General features: G+C 43.9%; 1 protein-coding gene across 2 annotated transcripts in view; it reads left to right on the top strand.

The window, feature by feature from the left end:
* The window catches only part of ahr1b (aryl hydrocarbon receptor 1b), a 42,220-nt gene extending 28,376 nt beyond the window's left edge, over positions 1-13,844 (top strand). Inside the window, exons 7-12 of one of the 2 annotated variants that reach the window (XM_028571457.1) lie at positions 495-700; positions 1,897-2,006; positions 4,911-5,052; positions 6,762-7,854; positions 7,888-8,163; positions 13,123-13,844. In XM_028571457.1, the coding sequence (XP_028427258.1) occupies positions 495-700; positions 1,897-2,006; positions 4,911-5,052; positions 6,762-7,854; positions 7,888-8,163; positions 13,123-13,269 (1,974 nt within the window). In that variant the 3' untranslated portion in view covers positions 13,270-13,844. Of the gene's footprint in view, positions 1-494; positions 701-1,896; positions 2,007-4,910; positions 5,053-6,761; positions 8,164-13,122 lie in introns of both variants that reach the window. The other variant, XM_028571456.1, reaches the window with a different exon arrangement.
* Positions 13,845-14,144: the final 300 nt, after the last annotated feature.

Below are 14,144 nucleotides of genomic sequence, written 5' to 3'. Positions count from 1 at the left end.
CTTACTGCACCTAATTATATAGCATTTTCAGGTTCATACTTGTATTTTGTGTTTTTACTAGAACATGTTAACATGCTTTCTTTCACACTGCCCACGGCTGCTGCTCCTGTATTCACCCTCTGTCTGAGACACTGTCTCTTTAATTAAAAAATTGCAGATAAAGGCTTTTGAACTAAATACTAGACAACCAGACATGTTTCAGCAGTAATGTGACCCGAAATTGGCAGGAAATGAATAACATTGGCAGCCAAGGTTAAAGTTACAGCTTTCCCCAACTTAGCGTGTAGCTACATCTGACAATGTAAACACTTGCAGTAACTGCGCTAAAAAAGAAATTTACCAATCATAGAAACCCGGCTCCATGTCACGGAAAAAGAAAAAAAAACTTAAGATTTGGCTCCCTACATTACCCAGCAGGATAAATAAGACTGATGTTGCCAGGGAGAAGAGAAACAATAGTCTCAGAGGGAAATCTTAATTGTGATTCCTCTAAGGCGCTGAACATCCAGGGTCGACTCAAGTTCCTCCACGGCCAGAGCCGTCAACAGCGCGACAGCGAGGGGAGTGCCCTGCCGCAACTCGCCCTGTTCGCCATCGCCACGCCCCTCCAGCCTCCGGCCATCCTGGAAATCAGGACCAGGAACATGATCTTCAGGACCAAACACAAGCTCGACTTCACGCCCATGGCCTGCGACGCAAAGTATGTACTCTCCAAAATCCTCCCACTAATGACTTTAAGTTTTTATTCAAAATGTTTAGTCATTTTGTTAAAGTGCTCATATTATCCTGCTTGGCTTTTTCCCTTTCCTTTATTGTGTTATATATTTTTTTTGTGCATGTTATAGGTGTGAAAAGTGAAAAAGTCCCCCCCAAAGGGACTTACCATCTCCAACAGAAAACACTGTTCACAAACTGCTCCAAACAGCTCTATTGTAGTCCAGCCTTTACTTCAGAGACAAACGTGGTCACTTTGGAACACACGTTATAATGCTCACCTAGCTGCTAGCGTGGCACGCCCTCATACTTCTGACTGGCTAGTAGTCCTTACCTAGTTACTGTCAGGGCACGCTCTCATACTCTGCTTCTGACTGGCTAGTAGTTCTTACCTAGTTACTGTCAGGGCCAGCCCTCATACTCTACTTCTAACTGGCCAGTAGTCCTTACCTAGCTACTGAGCATGTGCGACTCCCAACAAAGATGGAACAGAAGTGCGATGTCTCACTCTGTAGCTAAAACAGAGTGCTCAACACACAGGGTGAAAAGAGGAGCTGCAGCAATGTGCAGTACAAAGTTAAACCATGTAAACCTATTCTGGTACAACCTCTAAATAGAATTATGAACCTGAAAATGAGCATAATATGAGCACTTTAATGGTTTGTAACCTGGGCTTAAATAGAGACCCGCCAACCTGCCAAATGCGGGTTTAAATTAACTTTGGGGGGTAACAATGTAAAGTTCCTAGCCAGTTTGGCCGGTGATGAATGAAGCGAAGCGTCCGTTTGAATCGGCCGGCTGCAGAAACGATGCAACATGTCCGTGTTGTTCCCATGAACACTATTTCGTCACGTGTCGTACAACCGCTGGCTACGTGCCTAGCGTGTGCTGTATCGATTACGAGCTACGCTGAAACGGAGAAGACAAACGGAACAGCAAGAAACAAACCAGAGGAGCTGAAATAAATAAAGTTAGTTAGGAAAACAAAAAAAAAACTGATTGGCTGGTGACTTTGAAAATCTACTAGCAATGTTGAAGTGTTGATCAAAAAAGTTCATGTTAAAGTCCTGGTTGTAACACAGGACTAAATGAAGGCTTTCAACTCAAATCCCAATTACAGTATTAAGCGTGTAATTCTTGTGTGTATCTTGTGTGTGTGTGTTTTTTTTTCTGGATTTTCAGGGGTAAAATTGTTCTGGGCTACACCGAGGCGGAGCTGAGAGTTCGAGGCTCGGGTTACCAGTTCATTCACGCCGCCGACATGCTGCACTGCGCCGAAAATCACGTCCGAAGTAAGTCACGGCCTGTACGGTTCACGTCACATTTGAATCTTTAATTCAAACAGAGTTCGAGGTTCAAAGCCCGGCGCAGTTCCTGGGGGGGGCCTGGTTGTAACTCGTACTTATCTTTCCTTATCAAAACTATAAGATCCAACTTGGACTTTTTAATCAGTGCTGGCTGCGCCCAAAAAGCATGCTGTGAAGAAGGTTGACTCATCAAACATCTAAACACTGAAAAGTCTATTTTAGGCAAACACGGAACTTGTTGGGCTTCCCACAGAAGGGTGTTAAATAGATTTGCCTTTTTTTAAACCGGTTTCCCCCCGTCTAGGCTCAGTATACATTAATGAGTATTGACCCCTGTCTGTTTGTAACACATGCAACAAACAAACAAACGTGGATCTGTTGATGATGGATGAAACCTCCACTCTAGAGTCAAGTGTCCTACTTATCTTGTGTACCGGATGACCCGGTTAGTTGTAACCATGGCGCCCTCGACGCGCTGCCACCAGACACGCTCTCTCACAAAGCCACATACTGTATGCATGTAGTCATGCATACAGAAACGGAAATAAATGCATATGCATTTGGAAACGTACAAGACAGAGATACATACATGCTCTAATGCACGCACAGATGGGAGAGACAGGTTTTAATGCAGCACAACAGGGTCCACATGATGCTGTTTTAAAGATATATTGGGAGGGACGACTGGCACAGACATCACAATGCTCAGTGTTGGGCACGTTACTTCCAAAATGTAATACATTATAGATTAGTAGTCACTGTCATTTGAGAGTAATTAGTTATATTACAATATTACTGTCTCTGAATTGTAATGCTTTACACTACTTTTGCGTTACTTTTGAGTTACTTTCACCAAAATGACTGCGGAAGTTTGACATGGCAGCTAGCTTGTGAATTTCATCACCGGATCAATAAAGTCTCCTCTTTATCCACTTTAATACATCATAGATTATTCATAATATTTTGTATAATTAATATGAATATGCAAAGTTACTGAAGCTATAAAAATAGAGAAGTAAAATGTACAATAGGCAAGTAGGAGAAAATGAAAATACTCAATTAAAATTACCTTAGAGTTGTATTTAGTGGTCCCCTAATACTGTATCTGAAGTCTCTTTTATATAGACCTTAGTGGTCCCCTAATACTGTATCTGAAGTCTCTTTTATATAGACCTTAGTGGTCCCCTAATACTGTATCTGAAGTCTCTTTTATATAGACCTTAGTGGTCCCCTAATACTGTATCTGAAGTCTCTTTTATATAGACCTTAGTGGTCCCCTAATACTGTATCTGAAGTCTCTTTTATATAGACCTTAGTGGTCCCCTAATACTGTATCTGAAGTCTCTTTTATATAGACCTTAGTGGTCCCCTAATACTGTATCTGAAGTCTCTTTTATATAGACCTTAGTGGTCCCCTAATACTGTATCTGAAGTCTCTTTTATATAGGCCTTAGTGGTCCCCTAATACTGTATCTGAAGTCTCTTTTATATAGACCTTAGTGGTCCCCTAATACTGTATCTGAAGTGTCTTTCCCGAAATTCAGCCTTGGTGCAGAATTCCAGCCACTAGAGCCAGTCCCACAATGAGCTTTCCTTAGGATGTGCCATTTCTGTGTCTGTAGCTTTAAATGCTATTGAGGAGGAGAGAGGGGGGGCAAGGTGGAGGGTAGGGGTGTGGCCTTGAACAACCTTGTTTGCAAGCCATGATGTCTCTCTCTCATTGGTGGGCCAAATTCTCTGGGCGGGCAAAGCAGAGAAAGGGGAGGTAATCTTGCTCCTTATGACCTCATAAGGAGAAGATTCCAGATCGGCCCATCTGAGCTTTCATTTTCTCAAAGGCAGAGCAGGATACCCAGGGCTCGGTATACACCTATCACCATTTCTAGCCACTGGGGGACCATAGGCAGGCATGGGACCTTTACATTTAAAATACTAAAAATAAGGCCTTTTAAATTATGAACTTTCATTTACAAAGGTAAATTATTTCTTCTCCTTTCGTAGGATCAAATAAATGCCGTAACGTCAAAACTAAATATTTTATGTGGGTAACGTTTCAATGTACTTGATTTTGTATATTTAGTTTCATAGCATAAGAGGTCTAAATGTGCCAAATATTGTTTATATTATGCTATAATGTTATAAGACTACAAACACACTTCACAAAATTGTATTTATTAAATTCAGGTAACGTTACATGGTAAATACTTCTTTTCTGGGGCTTAAAATCCACACTGATTTACCATTATGTGGCCGTGAAGTTGGCATTACATTTCATCCTAGGTGGTTTTAAAAATGTCTTAAAATTTGACTTGAAGAATCCTGTTCTTAAAGCTCAGTGAGACAGGTTTGTCTTAGTGACTTTAATGACATTTCTTTTTACAATTAACACCTTAAATGATGAAGGCACTTGCAGTTGACACGGTAGTTTTAAAATGTCAACCATTGATGTTTAATTTTACAAACATAAATGATAGTCCCATAATAACTGTTCCCCCAAGTGTTCAACTATGATAATCTACACGGACAAGAGGAGTCATGGCGGGGTTCCACTGTTCTGTGCTTCACCGTGAAGTTTGTTTAGACACGAGATGGCGCAGAAACATGAGCGGCACCGCAATTACACACACCGACAGACACAACACTGAGCCGTGGAGATGAGGGACTGGAGGTAGAAGGATGTGACGGTGCGTTGGGATGCTTTTAAGTGTGTGCAAACAGGACTTGTAACATGTGCATGTAGCCAAAAGTGAACATCAGCATGGAGCCTGCGCCACAGCAGCACGCCCGGCTGAGCAAATGTAGAGTGAGAGTGTGTGCAAACCGCGGGGTGTACAGAGCGTAAACAGCAGTGACACAGAGCCTCTGATGTCTCGTCTGATGTGATTCCAGTGATGAAGACGGGCGAGAGCGGCCTCACCGTCTTCAGGCTGCTCACTAAGGAAAACCGGTGGAAGTGGGTCCAGGCCAACGCCAGGCTCGTCTACAAGAGCGGCAAGCCAGACTACATCATCGCCACCCAGAGGCCCTTGGTGTAAGTGGACGACAATTGTTTTTATTATATATTTTTTATTGCATTTCACAAGAAATCCAAGATGAAAGTTCATTTTAGTTATACACAGCTTTCTTTGCCCACCCAGCCTCCACCCTATGGCGCAGTGATGCTCAAAGCAAACACACACACAAAAAAGGATATATGCCCTACTTGCCATAAAATCTCTATGCATATTAAAATGTCCTGACTCTTACATCTTATGTTGTAATATATTTTATCCAATGGGATGTACAGTAGCTAGAGACTTCTTTAACCAATATATTGCTGTAGGGGCCTGATCAGATTTCCAATGAATTGTAATGCACTTCCTTGCAGCGATCCAAGCAAAATATAATTTTTTTTTTTTGTGTGAAATTCATTCCAAAGCCTTGGCTTGATATTTGAGTGGTAACCCCAGACCGTTAAAATATTGGACGGAACTTCCTGGTCTGAAAAGTGACGCCAATGCTGGAGTGCCTTAAAGCTGCATTCTCTCTATTTTCCAGCAGGGGGCTCCAAAAAGAAGTGTTGCTATAGAAGTATATGAGAAAATTAGTCTACTTCTCACTTGATTTATTGTGTAAACATTTTCATAATGAGTTTATGGTCTCAATCGCTAGTTTCAAGTCTTCTTCAATACAGCATGTTGTTCATTTAGTAAATTACGGTTCCACTCATTTTTAGAGAAAGTCCCGCACACTGACCATTACGCAAGCAATAATTTATTTAGAAAAATACAATGTTTCTGTATTTGTATAGTATTTGTATTTTTCTAAATAAATTATTGCTTGCGTAATGGTCAGTTTGCGGGACTTTACTCAAAATTCTGATCTGCTACTTTTGATCATATCCTACGCACCTGCCCGACAAAAGAGGTGTGCAAAAAAGCTTTCCTACGTTCCATTTATTAAAAAAGACGATAAAGCCGTGAATACTTTAAGACCTGTCAATCGGGACAGAGGCTTAGCAATGCTAACCATGCAAACGTTGTGGACATTAAACTAGACCAACTGTGTTTTCGTCTTAAACTTGAACCCTTTCACCGTATGTATTCAACGTCCCCAAAGTCAACTGGCAACATTTTGGTTGCTTAATAATGTCTTGTTCAGCGTTTGGCCAAGCAAGCTAGCTAGCCATCCCTAGCGTTAGCTGGTGACTTAAGAGAAAGTTGGCTGATTTTCTGTAGTGCCGTACATTCATTCATTCAACCTTTTTTTGTACTGGGGGAGATCATTGAGGGGCGGCCCTCATTTACAATGATATTGAGTCAATTGGAAAGACAAAGAAAGGAAAAACAACAACTTAAAAGAACAAACTCCAACATCAACGCAGAGAAGACATACAGATGAATGGCGGCAGTAACCGGAGGTCCGTGCCTGCCCGCCAGGAAATCTCTGCTGGATCACTCGCTTCAGAAGGGTTACAAATCAGCAACTTCCCCCTCTTTAGTGTTTAGCTTAGCGCAGCGACATTGCAACCATCAACAACACTGGCAACACTACCCAGCCCCACCCTCTCGTAAAAAAAATGGCACATCAGGTTGTAAAAAATCAAGACAGCGACGCCCCTATCTCCCATCTCGAGGCTTCAAAACGGCTGTGCACAAACCAATGAGTGATGTCCCAGGTGCTACTTCCACTTCCACTATATTCACACTCTATGGTTTTAACTATAATCTGTTGAATTCTTCTCTGTTCATATTTTCACAGGGATGAGGAAGGAGGGGAACACCTGAGGAAGCGATCGATGCACCTTCCCTTCACCTTCGCCACCGGAGAGGCAATGCTCTACCAGACCGGTTACCCACTGCACGGCTTCCCCGATTCCGTCCGCGGCCAAGGCAAAGCCAAAGGCAGCAAGTCCAAGAAAGGCAAGGTGGACAAGAGCTCTTCAGACGACCTGGACCCAAAGTCCCTGCTGGGAGCACTGATGAGCCAGGACGAGTCTGTGTACGTCTGCCAGCCGGACACGGAGCCCAAGGTGTCTTACCACAGCAGCCTTTTCAGTGAGCAGCAAGCTGACGGTGATGGTTTTGGTGGCTTGTTGAGTGGCGATGGCTGGCACATTGCATCTAATGCGGCGACGGGGAGATGCAACGGCAAAACATCCAGTCATGACCCACTGCTGGCCACTTTGGACTCTTTGTCCCTGGACGAAGAGGAAACGTGCTCCAACAGCGAGCTCTTTAGCGCCCTGGAGAACCTGTGCCTAAACGCCGAAGACCTGGAGCTCCTGCTGCTGGACGAGAGGATGATCCAGGTGGAGCTGGGCCCCGGCCACATCCCAACACTCAGTGACCTTCTCACCAACAACGAAATCCTTTCCTACATCCACGACTCACTGGAAAGTGGGACAGGAGGGGAGGAACAAGGAGACGGAGGTGGATTCGGACCAGACTCGGCCCAAAGTGTCTCCCAGCAGCCACAGGCGTGCCTCACACCTGCCGTCCCTGCAGCTCATCCCATCATCCAGTTGTCGCAACAGATGCAGCAACACGTGAAAGCTCAACCGGGGCAGATTCAGCCCGGAACAGTGGACGCCAAGATATTAAATGGCATTCCTAACGGTCACTGGGTGGTAGCGACCGAGAGCCACCATCACCCACACGCTGTACTCAAAGCCTCGCAGTTGAACGGCGAACTGAACTCGCTCCCGGAGTCGAGTCAACAGTGGCAGCTTCAGCAGGACCAGCACTCGCTCCTCCTCCAGTCCCAGGGTCAGGGGAGCAGCCAGAGCGCTTTGCCGCCCGGCTTCCAGAATCCGCCAGGACTGCAAACGAACGGCTCTTACATCCCAAACAGACACACGGCATTTCCAGCAAACGTGGACGTCGGCCACACAGGTTACAGCGTCTTCGACACAAATGGCGTGTCCACGCCAGACGTCTGTCACGACCAAAGTATGGTGGCCGGCGCTCGGCCCTGCCAGCTCCAGGGTCACCAGAAACACCAGCACACGTTGCAGCAGACTCAGGTCCCCCAGTGTCCCGCCCAGAGCTCTACACTGGAGTTAGAGCACTTACTGGGTCTGTCCCAGCCACAGCCCAGCCTGCCGTCTTTAGAGACCTACGGCATGTTCAACGCCACCGCACAAGACTCCTCTCACAGCAAGGTAAGGGACCGAGAGCAAGACAATTATGCAGTCACAGTGTGGAAATCTGTCATTTTTAATCCTGTTTAGACGGAAGTTACATTTTTCATTTAAGCATTATGTAAATAATGCAAGAACAAAGGGATAATGGCTAAGCCTAAAAAACAGCGACGTCTCTGAATGATGAAGATCGCCGTTTCCATGGAAATGTTAACCGAACTCGTGAACAGCTGGCGAGCTGCTACCACTGAAGTTAATGATTGTTTCTGTTTTTTTGTTGTTGCGCGAATCAAATGTGTTACGGTCACGATTCATCTTGTAGCTGGTTGGCTTGGTTTCAGGGTTAAATCTCTTTAGATCAGCTTTTAATGAAATGTCAATGGGCCTCTGGCGTTTGTTATTGACGCAAAAAGTCTGCTTCAGCGTCATATTTAGACGCGCTTGGTCGGGACTCTTGGCGTCACTTTTTGGCGCTCTGGGTCAGGACGTACCTTTTAACGGACATGCGGCACAAGAACGGGACAGTTGGGTTTAGGTTACAAAGTGTACGTTTCAGTGACACGCGGGACAAGAACCGGACATGAACCCCGTTCGCCTGGGTGAACGTCTCCTCACACGGAATTTTGTTCTTTCACACTACTCTCTTCCATTGTCTCTCTTAAAGGTGCTGTAGGTAGGATTGTGAAGGCCAAAAAACATCAACAACTTCTTAGTCCCTCCCCCCTTTCTGCTAAAGCCCAAAACGGTCTCCTAAGTCCCTCCCCCCACAAGGGAGAATGAATGCGTGTGCATGAGCAGTGATTGATAGTTTCACCTACTGCACCTTTAATAGTATGTCATCTTACAGCTCTGCCCGGTGCGTTCCATACAGACGCCAAAGGGTGATTTTTGCGTGGGTATCCGGCGCTGAGAGACACTGACCAAGAGTCAGTGCTTTGCGATGTTGGGAGTGAGAACAGCCGTTCAGAAAAGTGAGCGATAACTGTTAAGCACTATTTCCAGTCATACAACATCCCCACATAATCCTGGTCCCCCTGAAAACAGGGCTTCTGCTGCATGTCCGTGAAAAGGTGAGTAATGCTTTCCCCTCCCTTAACAGTCCCACTGAGACCTTCTGTTCTGTGTCAGCCCTGTTCTGTCTTTCTTTTTCTCGCCATCTCAAAAATCAAAACGACTCAAGCTGCCAGCTCTCCTCAGAACTGTTTGGTCTGGGAGCCAAACTCTCGATCCTAGCCCACTGACGACGCCTGAAGTCAGCGTTGCCCGGGCCAACATCAACAAACTGAGGGCCGCAGAGTCTACAACACTTCAACCCTGCGCTGTTGTCTTCCACTGTCAGGAAAATTGATCTTTTTTTTTTTTGTTGCTTTCGAGTCAGCTCACAGAGGCCCTGGGGCTGGCATGGAGCTCAGTGTAAACTGTGGTGATGCGACCAGACATGCCATGTAAATAAGACGAGGGGGGAGATGGGTCAGAGCAGCACAGTCTGAGTATGGAGTCCACTCCAATCTATTGCAGTAGAGTCTGTATAAGTAATGGGGTTGTATTCGCTTTTTTCAGGAGAAGTTCTGGTTTATTTGTGTGTGTGCTTTTGCACCGGGCAGTGATTTATCAGCATCAAACATGCATGAAATAACCTTTACGTCCACTCACAAATACGTTAATTTCTTCTTTGAATTCTCATTGTCGTTTAAACCATATTCATTCGGTCCCTTTTCATCACACACCATGGTTAGTTGAGACTTCAAACGAACACGCCAGACAACAGCTTTGATTGAAGATGACAATCGGTTTGTTTAAAATGTCGATATATAATTCGTCTGCAACTATTTCAGTGCTGCACTATATGAGGAAAATATGCGATACTGTTGTTGAATATCTTTCTTTTGAATATGCTTTCAGTGTTCTGCTAAAACACAACAAACTGCTTGTTGAGATTAAAACAAATGAAAGGCAGTCATTTCCAACTTTCTTTTATTGAACAAATGTAACATTGAATTAAACATAAAAGGCAACGCTAAAAAAAAGAATGGTTACACTTTACTTGAAGGTATCTACATGAGAGTGACATGACACTGTCTTGAACGTGTCATAAACATTATGAACAAGTCATAAACGTTTATGACGTAACGCTTCTTTTAGTGAGTGTCATTCGGTTTTTGTCATGACAGGTTAGGGTTAGAGTTCATGTATCATGACTGTGTCATGGCAGTGTCATGTGTTCATGACAGTGTCATGTCTCTCTTATGTAGATACCTTCAAGTAAAGTGGTCCCCAAAAGAATGGCAGTTACATTTAAAATGCAGTTTCAGATGTGTCGCAGCTTTTTGCCAGTTGACATCGCGATGATGATAAAAAAACAAACCCATATAGAAATATCGTGCAGCCCTGAACTATTTCTGCCAAAATGGCTGGTTTCAGCGTCTCGATATTTCCTGTTTGTGTTTAGTCTTCTGTTCAAGTTACCTGAATGTCTTTTGGAATGTCAGCCGGACAAAACAAGCAATTTGAATATGATTTCTTTTTTTACCATTTCCTAACTTTTTAATGATCCAAATGATCAATGAAGAAAAAAAAAATCTATATTGAAAGTAATTGTTACTTGCAGCCCTGATAAAATGCGAGCTAAATTAGTCGATACATAAATGAACATTTTAAGAATGTCTGCTCTATGAGCCGGGATATAGTTCGAGCATAAACTCAGATCCCAGTGACATTATTTGTGTTGGTTAATGAGACTATAATGTTCAGGGGGGTGGAAGTCTTTAAAGTCCACTTAAAAACTTTTTCCCAGTAATGACAGGGCAGTGAGGGCTGGGGAATGTCATCTTGAAAAAAAACGGAAAAAAAAAAAAAAAAAACACTAATCAGTTAGTAGAGTACAATGACGCACGGAGCTGGAGGTCTAGAGAAATCCCCCATCGTAAAACATAACGAGGTAATGAGACCTCGCCAATTCAAACCAGGAATGTATCCGGAGCTCGCACAAATGGCACCTCCTGGTTTATTTTTCTGGCCCTGTGGAACAAATCTGCATTGTTAACTTAGCGGTGAGCTCTGACAAAAGCCAGTCGTGCCTGTGGGTTAACCCTCCGAGGACAAAAGAAGCACCGGGGAGTCCAACACCCCTACTCAAAAAGCCAATTTTACTATTTCATAACCTAATTTTGTGAACCCAAGACTGTTGTAAACTCATTTCAAGCGCCAAAACAATGTTGTGAGGGTACGTTTGGCTTTCTCAAAAGATTTGAGAAATTTCATAAAGCGAACATGAACTTTTAAGCTTTAGGGGCCATTATATCTCTTTACACATTGTTCTGGAACAAATGTGGGCGTGAACATTTTTATATGAAACACGCGGGGATCAGTTTTATGTAAGCACCCTTAAAAGGTGAATTTAAAGGAACACGCCGACTTATTGGGACTTTGTCTTATTCACCGTATCCCCCCCAGAGTTAGATAAGTCTATACATACCCTTCTCATCTCCGTGCGTGTCGTAACTCTGTCTGACGCACCCACCGCTAGCTTAGCACAGATCCTGGAGGTAACCGGCTCCATCTAGCCTAGCTTAGCACAGATCCTGGAGGTAACCGGCTCCATCTAGCCTAGCTTAGCACAGATCCTGGAGGAAACCGGCTCCATCTAGCCTAGCTTAGCACAGATCCTGGCTCCATCTAGCCTACTGCTCCCAATAAGTGACAAAATAACGCCGACATGTTCCCATTTCTGTGTTGTGATTTGTATAGTCACAGCGTGTACAAATAACAAGGTCACATGACACACAGCCATCTTCTAACCGTATACATACTGGGAACTATATTCTCAGAAGGCAAAGCGCTGCTACTTCTGCTACTTGGGCGGAGTGATTGGCGCAACACCTGAAAAGCACCGCTGTTACCCTCTGCTTCTCACCACGGGGCTTCTCAGGTGCTGCGAGCAAATCCCTCCGCCCAAGTAGCAGAAGTAGCAGCCTTCTGAGAATATAGTTCCCAGTATGTATAAGTCGGAGTGTTCCTTTTTAAAAAGAAATGTAAATTGCCCTTAGACCTCAGAGGGTTAAACAAGCAGATTAGAAACCCAACATAATGAAGCTTATAGGTTGTATAAGATCTGCTGTAGTTTCAATCTCACCTTCTGCTTTGTTAGGAATGTAGTAACCCCCTTTTGTCGATGATGTGATATTGTTACTGTATTTGCATTAAATGGACCAAAACTGAAAATGGGAAAATGCATCACCTTCAAACTATAGAAAATCATCCATGTATGATGTACGTCTTCATGACTCTTTCATAAAGTCAAGATTAGGATCTGTCAGATTTTCTGCATCTTTCCTCCGTCTTTTTTTTTTTTTCTTTTTTTTACAGCGTTAAGTGTTCCACAGCGGGATAACAAAGGAGATATAATTAAATATGAGAGAATGGACTGGAGGGAGGAAAGAAAAGCAAAGAGGCAGTAGTGATAAAAACGAGCGCAATAATGAATAGAATAAGGCCGACCCCGGCAGGCATCCATTCATCCCCCCGCCCCATTCAGCCTCCTCTGTTATTCTTCAGGGTCAGTGGCTGTCGCTGAAAGAAAAATACTGGCAGGCTGGCCAGTCAAGCATGAGCGGCGTTGACCTACAATTTGACTGTCATCATTACCTAATGCTGTGAACGTGGGATGGATGGGGGGGCAGGCAATGCAGCCAGACTATTCTCAGCTGGGACAGAAGCAGGGCTCCAACTGTAGTCTGATTTACATTCATTTATATATACGTTACGTCCCGATTTGTCTATATATCGATAACATTTATGATACGATGAAGCCCAAAACGGGGAAGTGCGTTGTCATATTCGCTCGCCCGACGTGGCTTTTTAGTTGCCCCCGGGCCATCTGACAACCCTTATTGTTGAACCCTGTTATAAAACCAAACGGGACTTTTTCACGAGCAGGAATTGTCATGAAAAAGATAGATGATTGCGCTTTGTCTTTTTCAGCTGGAGAAGGGTTGCCTCCTCAGTGCCGCCAACGCCGCGTACATCAGGACGTGTCTGATGCCCAACGGGAACGCAGTGGCGACCGGCGGCATCCCAGACTCACTCCTCGCCCTGCAGGACCACCAGAAATCTGGATTTTTACTCTGAAAGGAGGATGGCAGAGTTATCAGCTGAGGCTAGAAGAGAAGAGAAGGTACAGAGGGGGGAAAAAAAGAGGAAAAACTCCCCTTTCGATATGACCGCATCTTGTTCATTTAACAATTAGTGGGAAGAAAAAGAGGCGAAAAAGGACTCTATATATCAGGCTCTCTCTTTGTTTCGATGTCTCGTCCCTTAGTCGGACATCCCACTCGTGATGCTCTGTTCTCCGACAAAACATGATGGGGAAAACAAGTTTTTGTATTTGTCTCGTGCGTGTTTTAATATTGCTAGTTGTGCTCTCACTGAAAGTTTAATTTCTATGTTTGTTTCCACTTTGCTAGAGGTTTTACCTGACTAGAGCCAAAAGCCATCACCGTCTGATTTGTATATACACTGTTAAAGTCCCGAAGAGAAGAGAGACGCTCTTTTTATCTGTATAGTCTTACGCTGACTACTTTCCTTTCCTTTTTTTCCACTACAAACTGTTTAAGAAAGCTATATTCCAGCCCAGACAATCAATATATGTTTCCGCTGTAAAGGTTGGAGCAGCATATAATATAATAAAAAGCGGTTTCAGCACAGCACTGTTACAATGAACTCACTTTCATAATGTGCATCCTTGACATAACTGCCGACCATTTCCCAAAGCATACTTTTCAACCTGTTTCTGTGTCTAAGTGACTGACTGGGACCGACATTTTTGAAATTGGTCCAGTATTATGCAAAACCGCTGCAATCGACAAGCAGCAATGTAAGCACCTTCATTTTGGTCCAGTTTGGTGCAGTTTCAGGCTCAAAGTGTCTGACAACATTGTGGAAAGGATTTCTAAGGAGGTCGACCTTTCTGCTAAAGAGTAAGATCCTTATTTTAAACATAAAAA

The sequence above is a fragment of the Perca flavescens genome, chromosome 24 (genome assembly GCF_004354835.1).
Source record: "Perca flavescens isolate YP-PL-M2 chromosome 24, PFLA_1.0, whole genome shotgun sequence".
NCBI classification, from domain to species: Eukaryota; Metazoa; Chordata; class Actinopteri; order Perciformes; family Percidae; genus Perca; species Perca flavescens.
The sequence above is the reverse complement of the archived record's forward strand: the minus strand, read 5'-3'. Positions and strand labels throughout refer to the sequence as shown.